A 14,746-nucleotide genomic window follows, 5' to 3' on the forward strand; every position below is an offset into this window, starting at 1 on the left:
GGGTGGGGCATCTCTGCAGCCTGGACCACGCCTTCCCAGGGTTCTGTGCTTTTGGGGGGCAGCCTGGCCCGTGAAGGGCTGAGGAGGCCACAGCTCTGAGGGCACCTGGTGAGCGGCGGTGGCGTTGCGCGAGCGGGGAGAGGACAGGCCTGAGGCGTACAGTCTGCCTCGCAGGGGCTCTGGGAGTTCAGTGGCAGCAGCCACCACAGTGTCCACCCGTGTGAGAGTGCTGGCTGTCCCCAAACTTGGTCCTGCGGCTCAGGATCTCGTAGGAACACTCCTCCCCGCAGCAGCCAGACATGCTGGGGGAAGAGTCGTCGATTTCAAATCTGCAAGGAGGTGGGAGAAAAGGGCCGGCTACAGGGAGCTGACGGCTCTCCTCCTGGTTCCAGACTTTTCCAGCAGCCGCACTCAGGAGGCCTCCAGGAGTGAGGGTGCAGGAGCGGGGGTGAGGGGCCACGCCAAGGGTACTGCCATGCCATCTCACCAGCCTCCGTCCCCGCTCCGGGGCCGCCTGTGCCCATCCTGAGCATGCCGTGAGCTCAGGGGTCAGGATGAGTGGGGACAGAACCAGGAAAGTGGCACCTCCCATAGCCAGAGGGTCCCCCACCAGGGCCCAGCTCCTTACTGCAGCGCTTCTCTGAAGAACTGGTAGGCGCCATGATTGTGTTTAAATACTGTTAACATAACTTTCTTCATCTGTGTGCTGAGAAGAAGGCAAAGAGGGCGTCTCTAAGAGAGATGGAATCTCCGCTCCCTCTCCATCTCTGCCTGCTTGCTCTCGCCCACTCCTCTGAAGTGTCCCCGAGCCCTGGTGCCAGCCTCTCTCAGGCACCCAAGCATGCGGTTGCTCCCCTCTGTTACGGAGCTTACCCAGCTGCACAGACGGCACGGGCATCAGGCCCCCACCTGCCTGTGACTTCTGCTAGAGCGGAAACCCTTTCCACTTCCTCTCTAAATCCCATGCCTTGGGCACAGAGCTTAGCACAGATCAGGCCCTCAGATGCTAGCTGCCCTGAGTGGAGTGTATGACATCTGGAGTCACACCAAGGCAGGGCTAGTGTACTGAGTGGGCTCTGCACGCCTTTCTCCCAAGCATTCCCGTGAGCCTTGTCCTCCAAGGAGGCTCAGAGCACAGCAGATGTGTCTCTGGCTGAGCAACACCTGAGGGCCCCCAAGCAGTGCTCCTTACCTATTGGCCATGAGCTGCAGGATCTGTATGAGGAACTTCCCCAGGCCTTTCCGCCGCACCTTGCTTTCCAACTGCACCTCGTAGCTGGATGAAGAAATCGGAGAGGAGGGTGTGAGGGGTGGCAGAGGAGGCCTGCAGCCCCTGGCAGCCCACGAGCCCAGATAAGCATGGTGGACTCTGTTGCATGGCTGGAGTACCCAGAGGACCACCAGGCCTCCCTGCTCCACTGCCCCACCCTGAGCCTGACTCCTACCAGTACAGGACTTCATCCCCGCACTCCACGTCAAACCGGAAGTGAGAAAAGGCAACGGGGATGGAACGGTCTTCCCAAGCAATGAGGTACCAGGCTCGGTCGTCTGTCATTTCCTCCCGCTTCTCTCGGTCCTTCCAGCCCCACTCACTCTGCTCATACCTGGGGGATTTGGGGGATGGTCAGGATGGGGAACTCTGGGAGGGGGCAGCCAGCCGGGGAAACAAGGCTCTCCTCCCTTCAGGGCATGCTTACATGGACTGCATGTTGGTTTTGGTGAGGTCAAAGGCCCAATCCACAGTGGCCGGCTCTAGTCCAGACACTCGCTTACATTCGATGGAGACGTTTAACCTGAGGAGAAGAGAAGGAGGCGTCTGGAGAGGGCTCAGGCCACGCTACAGGCACCGCACCCCTCCCTGAGAGTCTAACAGCGAGGCCTGCCGGGTCTCAGTTAAGCTAGAGAAAAGCCAAGACTGGGCCTTGCCTCTCACACATGACCACAGACAGTGCCTGGGAAGGGACGAAACCTTTCAGGCAAGATTAACAACTGTCACCGCCCGGCCCACCGCCCAACCACAGTCCCATTTCCTGCCTCCCCTTGGCTGTCCTTGTCAGGCTTGGCACTTTGTAAACTTCTTGTCCTTCTCTGCTCTGTTCTACCCTCCCGATCTCTTCTGCACTTTGTCATAAACACTTGTATCTTCTTTGTTCCCTTGGTTCCTGCCCTTAGGTGTTTTGCCTGTTGCTTTAATATCTGAGCTGACTCCTTCCTGGGCTCCCATGGGACCTCTCCCTTGTTATCGCCCAATCTCACCTTCAGAACTGGCTGGGCGACCTCAGGCCCTTCAGGAAGGCCACGGCCGGACACCCCTTTGAGGAGTCCTGCCTGCTGGGGACACAGCGGACGCGCTTGGCTGATCAAACAGGGTGGCATGGGGTCCACCCCAATGCTCTGTTCTCTTAAACTAACAAATGCTGGAGGCGTTAAGGTATCTGTTTCTAAATAAAATTTAAATAAAGCACAGTTAAACCCCTTGGCCAAACTGTGAAATGATGTCCTCTAGGTAGCAACCTTTTCCGAGAGGACCCATGTCCTTCTGTGGCCTTTAACACAAGCTCTCAGATATCGTCACTTCTGCTGGCTGGCACGCCATGTAAGCGGCACATGCGCTCAGCCTAGTAAATCCTGAACTTCCTGCCCCTGAAGTTTCCCTTTCTTCCTAAGTACCAACCTCATCAGGACTGCCCAAACACAGCCCTGCGTCTGTCTGAGCCATATATTTTCCAAGGGGCTGTCTGCAGTCGAAATTCTCCATTAACCTGAGTACTCTATATGGGAAAGTGGGATCACAGCCGCACGAATAACACGAGATTCCAGGACCAAAGAAGCCCAGTCAGGTGGCAATGCCTGCTTTAGAGCCGTTCCATATTTCCACAAGTTAGTAGGAATGTGGAGTATGGAAACAATAAGAGATCTCATGGGAAGGGAAGACTAGACTATGTCAAAGGGCCCCCTAAAAGTTGAATGCTACTAGAGGATTGTAATGTGTCTAATCACAGACAGGAAGGAGTAACAATAAATTGATGTACTACTGTGAAACTCACACGCCTAAGAAAGGCACATGTATTTTCACCTGCTAAGTCTTCACTTTATAATCCCATATTTGCATTCGTCTAGCTTGTTCATTGAGGCATTGGTGGTTCAGTAGTAGAATTCTAACGGGAGACCCAGGTTCAACTCCCAGCCAATACACTTCATGAGCAGCCACCACTCCTGTCAGTGGAAGCTCGTGTGTTGCTAAGATGCTGAACAGGTTTCGGCATAACTTTCAGACAAGACAGACCAGGAAGAAAGGCCTGATGATCTACTTTTGAAAATCAGCCAATAAAAACCCTATGGATCACAATGATCCAATCTACAGCCAATCGTGTGGATGGTGTAGGAGTAGGCAGCATTTTGTTCTATTGTACATGGGGCAGCCATGAGTCAGGGCCGATCTGACAGTAGCTAACAACAACTTGTTCATTAGAATACTCATTACCAGCTGCTACTTATGTAGATAGACTTATTCTCTTTCCTCCTGAAAACAATTTTGCAAGTTTGGCCTCATAACCCCATTTAACAATAAGAGAATGAGGCATGAGGAGTGACTTCTCAAGGACATATGTATAGTTAACAGGAGACAGAGCTATGATTCAAACCCAGGTTTCCCTAAAACCATAACCCGTTTTTCCTTCTAAGCCAACATGTTACATTACAGGAAAATGACTCATCCATAGCATCTTAGGAAGGGCAGATTAGGAATCCTATTTTATAAACCAAAAGAACAGAAAAAGGGGAGGGAGACTTTAACTCAGATCCTATAGTAAGTTGTAATTCTATAGTAACAATAACAGTAATAATATGAGCTAACACTTACACAGCTTTTAGTACAAACTTTACATCTTATCGTCCTAATAACCCTATAAAGAAGGTACAATGATCAGGCCCATTTCTGATTAGAAAATTGAGGCACAGAGACGTTAAATAATTCGTCCAGGGTCAAACAGCCAGTAAATGGCTTTTAATAATTATACAATCAGGGAAAGATCACTGGACTCGAATTAAAAGCCTCCTCATCTATCGGGGGAAACTCCATAAGCTCAGAAATCTCATTCAACTTCTCCGAGCCTCAGTATCCCCCTCTATAAAACAAGGGTGTTCGGCTAGATGTTTTTCCATGTTTGTTTCAGCTCTGTAGAGAGAATAAGCCAAAAAACCAAACCTGCTGCCGACCAGTTGATTCTGACTCACAGAGACCCTACAGGACACAGTAGAACTGTTCCATAGCGTTTCCAAGGCTGTAAAGGAGCCCTAGTGGCACAATGGCTAAGTGCTGAGCTGCTAACCGAAGGGTCTGTGGTTCGAACCCACTACCCGCTCTGTGGGAAAAAGATAGGGCAGTCTGCTTCCATAAAGATTTACAGCAGTTCTACTCTGTCCTATAGGGTTGCTACGAGTCGGAATCAACTGGATGGCAATGGGTTTGGTTTTCTGTTTTTTTTTTAAATCTTTATGGAAGCAGACTGCCACATCTTTCTCCTGCAGAGCGGCTGGGGGGTTAGAACCATTAACCTCTCGGTTAATAGCCGAGCGCTTTAACCACTGTTCCACCAGGGCTCCTTATACTAGAGAGAACACAAAGTCCTACATAGTCTGAGATTAACTGCTATCCTTGTCATTCACAGATTCCTTTATCACCCTAACTGGGAAGTTTATATCGACGGAGGGTACTAGCCAGTTTCTGCTGCTTCTCAAGGAAGAAGAATGAGAAAAGCAGCGTCTGAGGAAGCCTGCTCCGGGAAGGTGGATTCCTGAAGACATTCAAAAGAACAACAGTTAAGAATGCTAAATGTACTCACCCATTCCGATCATATTTCTTGAACACCGGGAAAGCATCTAAAGGATCTCCAAGCTGTGGAGGGAAAGAAAAGAGTCATCGCAAAAGTGAACATGCGGGCAAAGCTGCAGGTTCTGCACAAAGAGCCCTGTTCTTTGGAAGCAGACGCTGGACAGACCCACTCCACCCTGGAGGTTCAGTTCACAGCCCCAAAAACAGCCCTCAGATTTGGGCGGCAGTAACACAGTTCTGCCACAGAGTGGCGCCAAAAGAAGTCAAATTAAAAACCAGGCTGAGGCTGCAGGAGGCAGGGACGGGGAAAGCGGGGAGAGTCACCCTGTTGGCGGCGTCCACTTTGGCACAGACGGCATCCATGGCTGCTCGCTCCTCCAACCGCTTCTGCTTCTTCTCCTTCGCTTTGCTTGACTTTCTCTGCAACAGGGAAAGCAAAGTGGGGCTGGAAGGGCTGTGGCCAACCAGATTTGACTTCCTCCTCAGAGATTTATTTTAGGAACGTGGGGTCCCTGCACCCACAGGCCTGGTGTCTTGGCGGTGGGAAGCTTCCAACCCTGGCTGCTCCATGCTTGGTGGAGTGGGAAAGATCTGGGCTTCCGGAAAGCAGACACCACTGTTGGGCGTCACTGGCCCTCCTGGCCCTCAGATCACTGTGAGGACCCAATGAGGTAATGTGATGATGCCTGGCACCCAGAAGGTGCCTAATAAATATTCACTCACCCAATCCCTCCCACGGAGAACAGCTAATTTTAGACACTTTCAGGGCAGGTTTCAGGGAGGAGATGGCAACTGAGGTAGCCACTGAATAAATCTATTTGAAGCCTTTTCAGTGTCTTCTGGCTTCAGGAGGCAAAGATCAGGCCCATGGCCAGCTCCCTGGGGAGCTGGGTCTCGCTTTGAGGTTAGGGCCAAGGCACTCTGGCTCAAGGATCCGGAGCCACACCACAGAAGCCCTGCTCAGCCAAGGTCAAGAATGGCAGGCTCCTTAATGGTCTGCCTGAGACTGTAGGAACCCCGGAAAGAATGGCCCCCAGATTCTCTATCAGCCCACAACTAAAATGATTTCCGAGGCCAGCTCTTCAGACAGAGATTGGATTGGACTGTAGGACATAAAATGACACTCACGAAGAGGGTGCTTCTTAGCTCAAGTAGATACATGAAACTAAATGGGCAGCTTCTGTCCGGAGGTGAGATGGGAAGGCAGAGAGGGTTAGGAGCTGGTTGAACAGACATGGGAAATCAGGGGTGGAAAGGAGTGTGCTGTCACAGTATGGGGAGAGCAATTAGAGTCACATAACAATGTATGTATAAATTGTTGTATAAGAGACTAACTTGAAATGTAAACTTTCACTTAAACTACAACAATAAACAAACGAAACGAATGGCAGGCTCACAGCACACCTAATGACAAGGACGGAGTGAAGAGGCCTGAGGGGTTCACCCCAGGACAGCAGTGATGCTGACACGTGGCCAGCAGGCCCAAGTTGCAGGGCACGCAGGCAGCCAGTGGAGCAAAGGGAGGCTTTTCTCACAGAGGGGTCAATGGCAAATCGCCCACAACTGCATCTAGATCAGATCCTATTTTGAGGCTAATGTGGGGTTGTCTGAGGCCTAAAAGGGCCCTTTTAACCTTCTGTAAAAAGCTAGGTACCACAGGGAAAAGAGCCCAGGCTCTGGAGTCTGACAGACCTCATCCAAAGCCAAGTTGGGTCCTGATGAGCAGGGCTTTTAACACCGCCCTTCAGGCACAGACCCTGTGGCCTGGGCTCAATCAATGACAGTTGTCATTTTCACTGCCAGTGAGGACCAGAGCAGCACACGCATTAAGGGTGCCCATCCCCCCAGCTGAAGTCCCTGGAAGGCACCCCAAAGGCTCTGGTAGGATGGCTCTGCTTTCTACCAAGGGCACGGCCTCTTCCGACTCCCTCGCTTCACCTCCCTGTGCTCCATCTGCTCCTAAGCCGCCCCCTCACACCCAGACAGGGTTTTCTACCTCCAATGTCATCTTGGCTGTAACACTGATTGGCCCTGGGAAAGGAGACTCAGAGAGATGAACATTCTGGATGAAGTGAAAAGCCAGCTGCAGGACAGTTTCTCAGGATAGACTCTGCCCTCGATTTCCCGAGGAGTGACACTGTTTAACTCCTACTTTAAGCAACCAAAAGAATCCAGACATCGTGAACTCACAGGACTGCCTCCATAGGCATCAACGCCACCAGCACCCACTCCCCACTGTGCTCAAGCTGAGCATGTGCTGGAAGCCAGGCTGGATGCCATGCCTGCCTCCCTAAAGGAAGGAACCAACAGGAAAGAACAGGCTGTCTTCAAACGCTGGCAGCTGGGGACACAACCAGCCCCACTCTGCCACATATAGGTTTTACAGCATCCATCTTTTTCTCTGGGAATTTGGGTTTCAAGATAACATTGGGATGAGATACCATTTCACTCCCACTAGAAGGGCTAAGATGAAAAACAAAAACAGAAAATAACAAATGCTGGTGAGGATGTGGGGAAATTGGAACCCTTACCCATTGCTGGTGGAAAGGCAAAATGGTACAGCCGTTGTGGAAAACAGTGTGGCAGTTCCTCAAAAATTAAAAATAGAACTACCATATGAGCCAGGAATTCTACTCCTAAGTATATACTCAAAAGACTTGAAAGCAGAGACTCAAACAGAGACTTATACACCAGTGTTCACCGTAGTACTATTCACAACAGCCAAAAGGTAGAAACAACCTAAATGCCCATCCCAATAGATGAATGGATAACAAAGCGCGGTACATACGTACAATGGAATACCACTCAGCCAGTAGGAGAAAAGAAGTCTAGATACATGCTACAGTATGGATGGAGCTGGAAGACATCATGCTGCGTGAAATGAGTCAATCACAAAAGGACAGATATTGTATGACCTCACTTATATAAAAAGACAAGAAAAGGCAAATGTATAGAGAACAAAGTTTATTAGTCATTACCAGGGGCAGGAGCGTGGCACAGTGGTTAAGAGCTTGGCTGCTAACCAAAAAGTCAGCGGTTCAAATCCACCAGCTGCTCCTTGGAAACCCTACGGGGCAGTTCTGCTCTGTCCTATAGGGTTGCTATGAGTCGGAATCGACTTGATGGCAATGGGCTTTTTTTCTTTTGGTTTTAAGGGCGGGAGGGAGGAGGGAAAGAGGATACCAGTGATGGAAATATGACATTGATTAAAGGTAGGGTTGCACGGCAGATTATTGCAATTGCTGTAAGTTGTACACCTGTAAAAAGTTGAACTGGCAAAAGCTGTATGATACATATATTTATAACAACAACAACAAAAAAAAGAGTAGCTGCTGAGGCTGCTTATGTACAACCAAACACCTCATGGGATTTGGTTTCTTGGTTTGGAGGTTTAGGGTCATGATTTCATGGGACATCTCAGTTAATTGGCCTAATAACGTGTTTAGTGCCTCTGTTCTACCTCCTACTTCTGATGCATAGCACCAGGGATCTTAAACGCTTGCAAGTAGCCATCCAGGGCACAACAATCAGTCTCTATTTGCCTGAACAATGGAGCAGGAAGGACAGTCAGGAACAGGAGGAGGATATGGAATGTGTGGCTAATTACCACTATGAACAACTGCCTCCCTTGCCATGAGACCAGAACTGGACGGTGGCCCGGCTAACATTACTGAACATTTTGATCAAAGATTCCATAGAAGAATCCTGATCAAAAGGGGGAAAATGCAGACCAGAATTTCAAATTCTCATGGACTGTAGACTTTCTGGAGCCATGGAGGGTGGATGAATCCCTGAAACTACTGCCTTGAGATCATCTTTAAACTTTAAACCAAAAATATCCCCTGAAGTCCTCCTACTAGTTTTTTAAAAAAAAAGCCTGCCTTGAGCAATATGCTCTTTTAAGAACTATTTATATGGGATCAAATTGACAATAGCAACTTGAAAAATTAGATAAGAGCCTTAGGGGGCAGTGAGTTTACATTAAAGGGAGAGGAACCACTCAGAAAGGGAGGGTGAGAATGGTTACACAGCTTGAAGAATGTAATCAACATCACTAAATGGTACATGCAGAAATTGTTGAATTGATGTATGTCTTGCTGTGTAAATTCTCAACAACAACAAAATAAATAAAATTATATACACATAAAAAATATAACATTGGGAGACCCAGCTTGCAAAGATTTTCACAAACATTATCTTGTTCAATTCTCAGGGAAGAAACTGCCACCTCTCTTTACACAAGGAGAAACTGAGGCTGGAAGGGACATCACGACTCGTAGAGTATGTGGCAGAGAGGAGACTCGATCCCAGCAGTTGGGCCACTGATCCAGTGTTTGTTCCACCAGCCACACGGTCTCCCCCTGCGAGGGCCTCCATCCACGGTGTAAACACTTCCACTCACTATCACCCCCCAGCCAAGATAAGGCCTGGGGCCCTAGGGACCCTCAGGCAACCACTCCGCAACTCACTCTCACTGTCCCTCTCGCCTGGTTCCGGCTGACTTGCCAACACAGTGACACCTAGGCCCTGCCCCCCACACTGAGGGAGATGTGAGGAGAAAGGGAACCTCTGGGTGGAAGGTCTCAGGGCTGCACACCGGACTGAAAGAGCATGAGCTGGGGCATCCATCCGACCGGGCGGTGCTCCTCCTGCACCCCTGCAGGACTCATGAAAGCAACCCGACCTCCGGGAAAACGAGGCGCAATGCCCGCCTCACCGAACAGCTGTAAGGGCGGGGTGGAAGCCAGCATCCCTTCCCAGTGAATGCCAGCTCTCACAGCCCAACGCAGCACTGAAGGAGTGAAAGCGTGGGAAGGAAGTGTGACTCCTGGGACCCAGGAAGCACAGAACCTTAGGTTCTCCCTGTGGCATCTCGTTTCCAAGCACATGAAGTATGTCTGAGTCTAATTCGTAAGCACAAGCAGCAGGAGGGCCAGCCCCAGGCCTCCAGGAGATTTATGGGCTCATTCATGCACAGGAACTGGTGAGCCAGGCAATCCCCAGGGTGCAGCTTAGGATTGCCATGGCCCGAGACTGCAGATAATAAAAGAGCCCCTTAGCACACGGCTGTGTGCACCTGGGGCAGCAAGCAGGCTGCAGCCTGCAGCAGGCTGCCCAGAGACAGCCAGGGCCTCTGCCTCAACCCAGCGCACCAGGAAAAGTGGTCCCTACTGTTCCAATCAGCACTGCCCCTGCCTTGTGGAGGTAAGGCCGTCCTGCAGGGACACAGGAAGATTCTCCCAATTAAAATGCGAAATAAGCACAGTGAACAGAAAAGCTCACTATGGTTGAATGTCTTCCCCAAGGGAGCCTTCTGTAATAAAAAGAATGTGGGATTTTGAGTCTAGAGACCTGGATTTGATTCTCAGCTCTTCCACTAAATAGCTGTGTGACTCTGGGCAATTTATTCAATCTCTTTTGGGCAAGTCATTCAGTTTCTTGGAACCTCAGTTTCCTCATCTGTAAAAAGGGGCTAACAATGCCTGCACCTCACAGGCTTGTTGTGAGGATAAAATGATGTAATGTACTGGATATAAGAATTCTTTATGGTAACTAACGACTTCTGTTTACAAGAACCCACTCGTGTCAGGTGTTCTGCCAGTAGGTTAACCCTTTCATGACCCAATTAAATAAAAAATTTTTTTTGTTGATAATTTTTTTTTCATTAATGGAATGCACGCCGAATCATTGAGTGTGTCTGAATGTGTCAAGTATGTCTCTCTGAACTCTGGGGGTAGGATTAGTGGGACAGATATTGTCCCTCTGAACTTTGGTTGATGCGTATGTCCCACTGGACGCTGGGGGTAGGATTAGTGGGATGCATATGTCCAGGCAGACTCTGGTTTAGGGTTGTTGGGACACATATGACCCTACAGGATGCAATGCCTCATACAATACTCTGTAAAAACAGTAATTTGCAGCACATTCCACTTCAGTTATACAGGTCCCCTCCTAACAGCTACACATACTGTTAGTGGGAAAGTAGCTTCCCAATAACCCCCAAAACAAAAAACCCACTGCCATCAAGTTGATTCTGACTCTTAGCAACCCTACAGGGCAGAACAGTACTGCCCCATAGGGTTTCCAATGCTGTAATCTTTACAGAAGCAGACTGCTACATCTTTCTCCCACCCAGTAAACCCCAGAGGTGGAAAATGTAAGGTGATCTATTTTAATCTTTACAACTCAGGAAGGCATGCGCTCCCCTTTCTTTGATGAGAAAACTGAGGCACAGAGGCAGTGAGCTGAGTTCTTGGCTTCACTGTCACATTCTCAGAGGTCTTCCTAGCCCCCTCCTGCCCTCCCAGACTATATACTCATGAGGCAGAGGCCCATCTGCCTTGAGTCACCAATGTCTACCCAGTGCTCAGCAAGCAGGAGGCATGCAGTTTAACTAACTGTTGGTTCAAATCCGGGGTCTGTGCCTAAGGTCGTGCTCCTTCCACTACATCACAATGAGACTTCTACGGCACTTCTTGTTATAAGGAGTCCCTATGTACATGCAAACGGCTAACATACTCGGCTGCTAAGTGAAACCACGGGTCCAAAAAATCAGCCACTTGAAAACTCTATGGAGCACAGTTCTACTCTGACACACATGGGGTCACTAAGAGTCTGAATCAACTCATGGCTACAGGTTTTTCCACTCTTCTTGTTATAATGTACTATAGAAACATCTGCAGCTATGAACCTCCTCCCTTCCTATTCCTAGCAAGATTAGTGTCTCCACGTGCACTTCTCTCACTGCTAGGGGTCACAGAGAGAAATTACAACACATCCAGGTGGGGCCAGAGGGCACCTTTCAGCAAAGCAAACTTGGCACCTCTTGGATTTTCAGGTCCATCCCACACAGTATCCAGGACCTGAAAGAACCTGTTTTTGGTGAAGGGAGACAAAGATCTAAATTCCAACGCCTAAAAGACGACGCACGTGCAGCAGCAAAGGTGAAAGCACTCTGACGAGAGTGGTGCTCCAGCTGATGCCACTCTCTCCTCTGCCTGAGGCCAGGCTGTCCAACAGAGCAAGGCCCCTGGCAGAGGGTGATCACTAGGAACGATGACCTTCCCGACACTGAGGTGGGGTGCCCCCTCTGACGAGGAATGAGGGTAGCCAGGGTGTTCTGGCTGTTTCAGGGAGGAAAATTCAAGTCTGTCTGATGCAGTGAGTTTTAGCCAGAATAGACTTTGGAGGCACCCCCTCTGAGAAACATGTCTGAAAAGCATGAAGGTATACGATACTGCAAGGATCACAGTAGCTCTTGTTGTGTGCCATCGAGCCGATTCCGACTCGTAGCGACCCTAGAGGACAGAGTAGAATGGCCCCATAGGGTTCCTAGGCTGTAATCTTTACTGGAGCAGATTGCCAGGTCTTTTCTCCCTCGGAGTGGCTGGTGAGTTCAAACCGCCAACCTCTTGGTTAGCAGCCGAGTGCTTAACCATTGTGCCACCAGGGCTCGTACAGTGTCTCTAGGACCTGCCAGTTCAACTCAGCCAATGAGGAAGTGCTGAACCAGAATGGCACGTTATGTTTCTTGTCTTCTGTTCGGTATGTAGTGGCTGATGCTGGGTAGACACTTACCGAGCAAAACTGGGGACATGGGCTTCACTTAGGTTAGGCAAAAGCTGGGGTCTGGAAGCTTACACCAAAATCTAGGTTAAATACACCTAACTTCTCCACACTCGAGATTTTCTACATAACGAAGCACGTTGTATCCAAAACACCTTGATGAAACAAGATGAATACTTGTGTTTTGACATGGATTAGATGACCACTTTTGTCTAACAGTGGATTTGTTCAGTCAATAAAGTTTTGAGTGAGGAAAAAAATCTAGGTTGATAACAGTAGGGACAAACCCAATGGGTTAAAAATAGCACAAATCTATTTTAGATAACCAAAGTGAAGGCTGAGAATTACAGGCAAAAATAACAGCCACTGCTTATCAGGCACCTACTTGGCTATTTGCATCTGTTATCTCATTTAATCCTCATCACAACCCAATGGGGGAGAGATTATCATTCCCATTACATGAATGAGAACAGTAAAATCCAGAACAGCCACATCACCGGCACAAGATTATGAGACTAGTGAGCAAAGATGGGGCTGGAACCCAGGTATCTAGGGCTCCAAAGTCAGGGCTCCCTAAAGATGATGGAAATTCCATGTAAATACTAATACAGAAGGGTGCCCCGGTGGCACAACAGTTAAGCACTCAGCTGCTTACCGAAAGGTTGGCAGTTTGAACCCATTCAGCAGCTCTTCGGGACAAAGACCTGGCCATCTGTTCCCGTAAAGATTAACTAAACCAAAAGTCAAACCCATTGCCGTCAAGTCAATTCCGACTCCTAGCGACCCTACCGAGCAAAGAACTACCCCATGGGATTTCCAAGGCTGTAAATCTTTACAGAAGCAGACTGCCACATCTTTCACCCGTGGAGTGGCTGGTGGGTTCGAACCTCGGACCTTTCAGTTAGCAGCCGAGTGCTTTAACCATTGCGCCACCAGGGCCCCTTTTCCGTAAAGATTACAGCCTAGAAAACCATATGGAGCAGTTTTACTCTGTCACAGGGCTTACTATGAGTTGAAATCAACTCGATGGCACCTAACAACAACTACTACAGATAATACCATGCAGAGCCAGGTACATTTCTAAAAGGGTGGCCGATAGGAGCCAAGTAAGAGAAACACGCTAGTAACTTCTGCGGAACCTTCTACCGGCACAGACCAAGAAGGACACTGAGATGCATCTCCAGCCTTCCTTGCACGGAGCGGGTGCTCAGTAACCACGGGCGCTGAGGCCATCAGTAGTGCCCCCCCCATCTGCCCCTACATACCTTCTGCACAGCTTCCCCCCACCAAGCCACCTTCAGTAATAAGACCACCAACAACCCAAGTAATAATGTGAACCACTCCCCTGCATCTAAGGGGCGGTGGGAGCAGGCCTCTGCTGGAAGAGAAGACAATGTCTGAGGAGGAAGCTGGCGGAGAGGTTTACAAAAGTGTAGAGGCGCCGGCGTCGCTGAGAGTCCGGGTAGCGGGAAGCGCGACGGACTGAGATTCAAGACACTCGGATGGGGTCTGTCTCCCCAGTAACTGCCCTGTGACCTTGGCTGGGTGCCCTCCTCTGTCTGGGCCTCAGTTCCCTCCAAACCAGGGGTGGCCTACGATCTAGCAAGCCGCGAAGTCAGTGACAGCTAGGTGGTGGGTGACCCCTCAAGACTAGGGGAGGTGACCTCAGGGACAGAGGTGGGGGAGGGGAGGCCACGAGGATAATAGGTCAACGAGGAAGGAAGGGGAGGGCGGGATGCGAGGGTGGGGGACCCCGAGGGGGGGCCCGAGGAGGCTCCCCAGGGAGGTCCCGGGCTAGGCCGAGCGGTGAGACACTTAGAATGGGGGAGTCGGGTCATGTGGGGACTGGGGGTCACGTGAGGCCGAAGGGGGTCGGCGTCACGTGAGAAGGGGTTCAAGGAACAATGGGGGCAAAGGGGGCTAGGGTAGAGAGAGGAGCGCTCCTGGGCCTTCCGTCTCCTCTCCCGACCTCACTCACCCCCATGGTGGCGATGGCGACGGCGACCCTCAGTTCCTTCACACACTTGCTGGCAGGGAGGCGGCAACGGCGGCAACAGATACAGCAGCGACACCACAGCGGCGGCGGGCCCCGCAGCGCGCATGCGCCTCGCGGGCTCCCCTGCGCACCCTCGCGGGCACCGCGCCGGCGCAGAACCGGGCAGTGGGGACAAGCCCGGGAAGGCGCGCAGGTGGAGAGCCCTGGAGGCGGGCCCGAGGGTCTGTCACTAAAAAGAGGCGGGAGGCGCCGAGGAGTGTCGCGCTAGGAATGACGCGTACGCCTGGGGCCCGCCCCCTACTCTCCAGGCTGTGTCTGTAGCTATGGCAACGGCCGCGCCAGCCTTGGCC

General features: G+C 50.5%; 1 protein-coding gene across 2 annotated transcripts; it reads right to left on the reverse strand.

The window, feature by feature from the left end:
- Positions 1 to 24: 24 nt before the first annotated feature.
- NAA40 (N-alpha-acetyltransferase 40, NatD catalytic subunit) lies at positions 25 to 14,484 on the reverse strand. 2 transcript variants are annotated; one of them, XM_004383801.2, is made up of 8 exons: positions 14,379 to 14,427; positions 5,159 to 5,254; positions 4,845 to 4,897; positions 1,698 to 1,793; positions 1,446 to 1,604; positions 1,193 to 1,276; positions 629 to 706; positions 173 to 329 (listed from the first exon to the last, which is right to left on the reverse strand). In XM_004383801.2, exons 1-8 carry the CDS (start codon positions 14,382 to 14,384, stop codon positions 188 to 190), a joined length of 714 nt encoding a protein of 237 aa, XP_004383858.2. In that variant the 5' UTR covers positions 14,385 to 14,427; the 3' UTR covers positions 173 to 187. The 2 variants fall into 2 exon arrangements, with proteins under 2 accessions (XP_004383859.1, XP_004383858.2); XM_004383802.1 differs by lacking the exon at positions 4,845 to 4,897 and having other exon boundaries at positions 25 to 329; positions 14,379 to 14,484.
- Between the last annotated feature and the right edge of the window lie 262 nt (positions 14,485 to 14,746).

The sequence above is a fragment of the Trichechus manatus genome, unplaced genomic scaffold, assembly GCF_000243295.1.
Source record: "Trichechus manatus latirostris isolate Lorelei unplaced genomic scaffold, TriManLat1.0 scaffold00113, whole genome shotgun sequence".
Classification (NCBI taxonomy): Eukaryota; Metazoa; Chordata; class Mammalia; order Sirenia; family Trichechidae; genus Trichechus; species Trichechus manatus.

What these genes read in the sequence shown, in the direction of transcription:
- NAA40 (XM_004383801.2), bottom strand. An exon ending in AAGTGGACGCCGCCAACAGG is followed by an intron (nt 4,898 to 5,158) that starts GTGACTCTCCCC and finishes TTCCCTCCACAG; the next exon opens with CTTGGAGATCCTTTAGATGC. An exon ending in AAAACCAACATGCAGTCCAT is followed by an intron (nt 1,605 to 1,697) that starts GTAAGCATGCCC and finishes CAAATCCCCCAG; the next exon opens with GTATGAGCAGAGTGAGTGGG.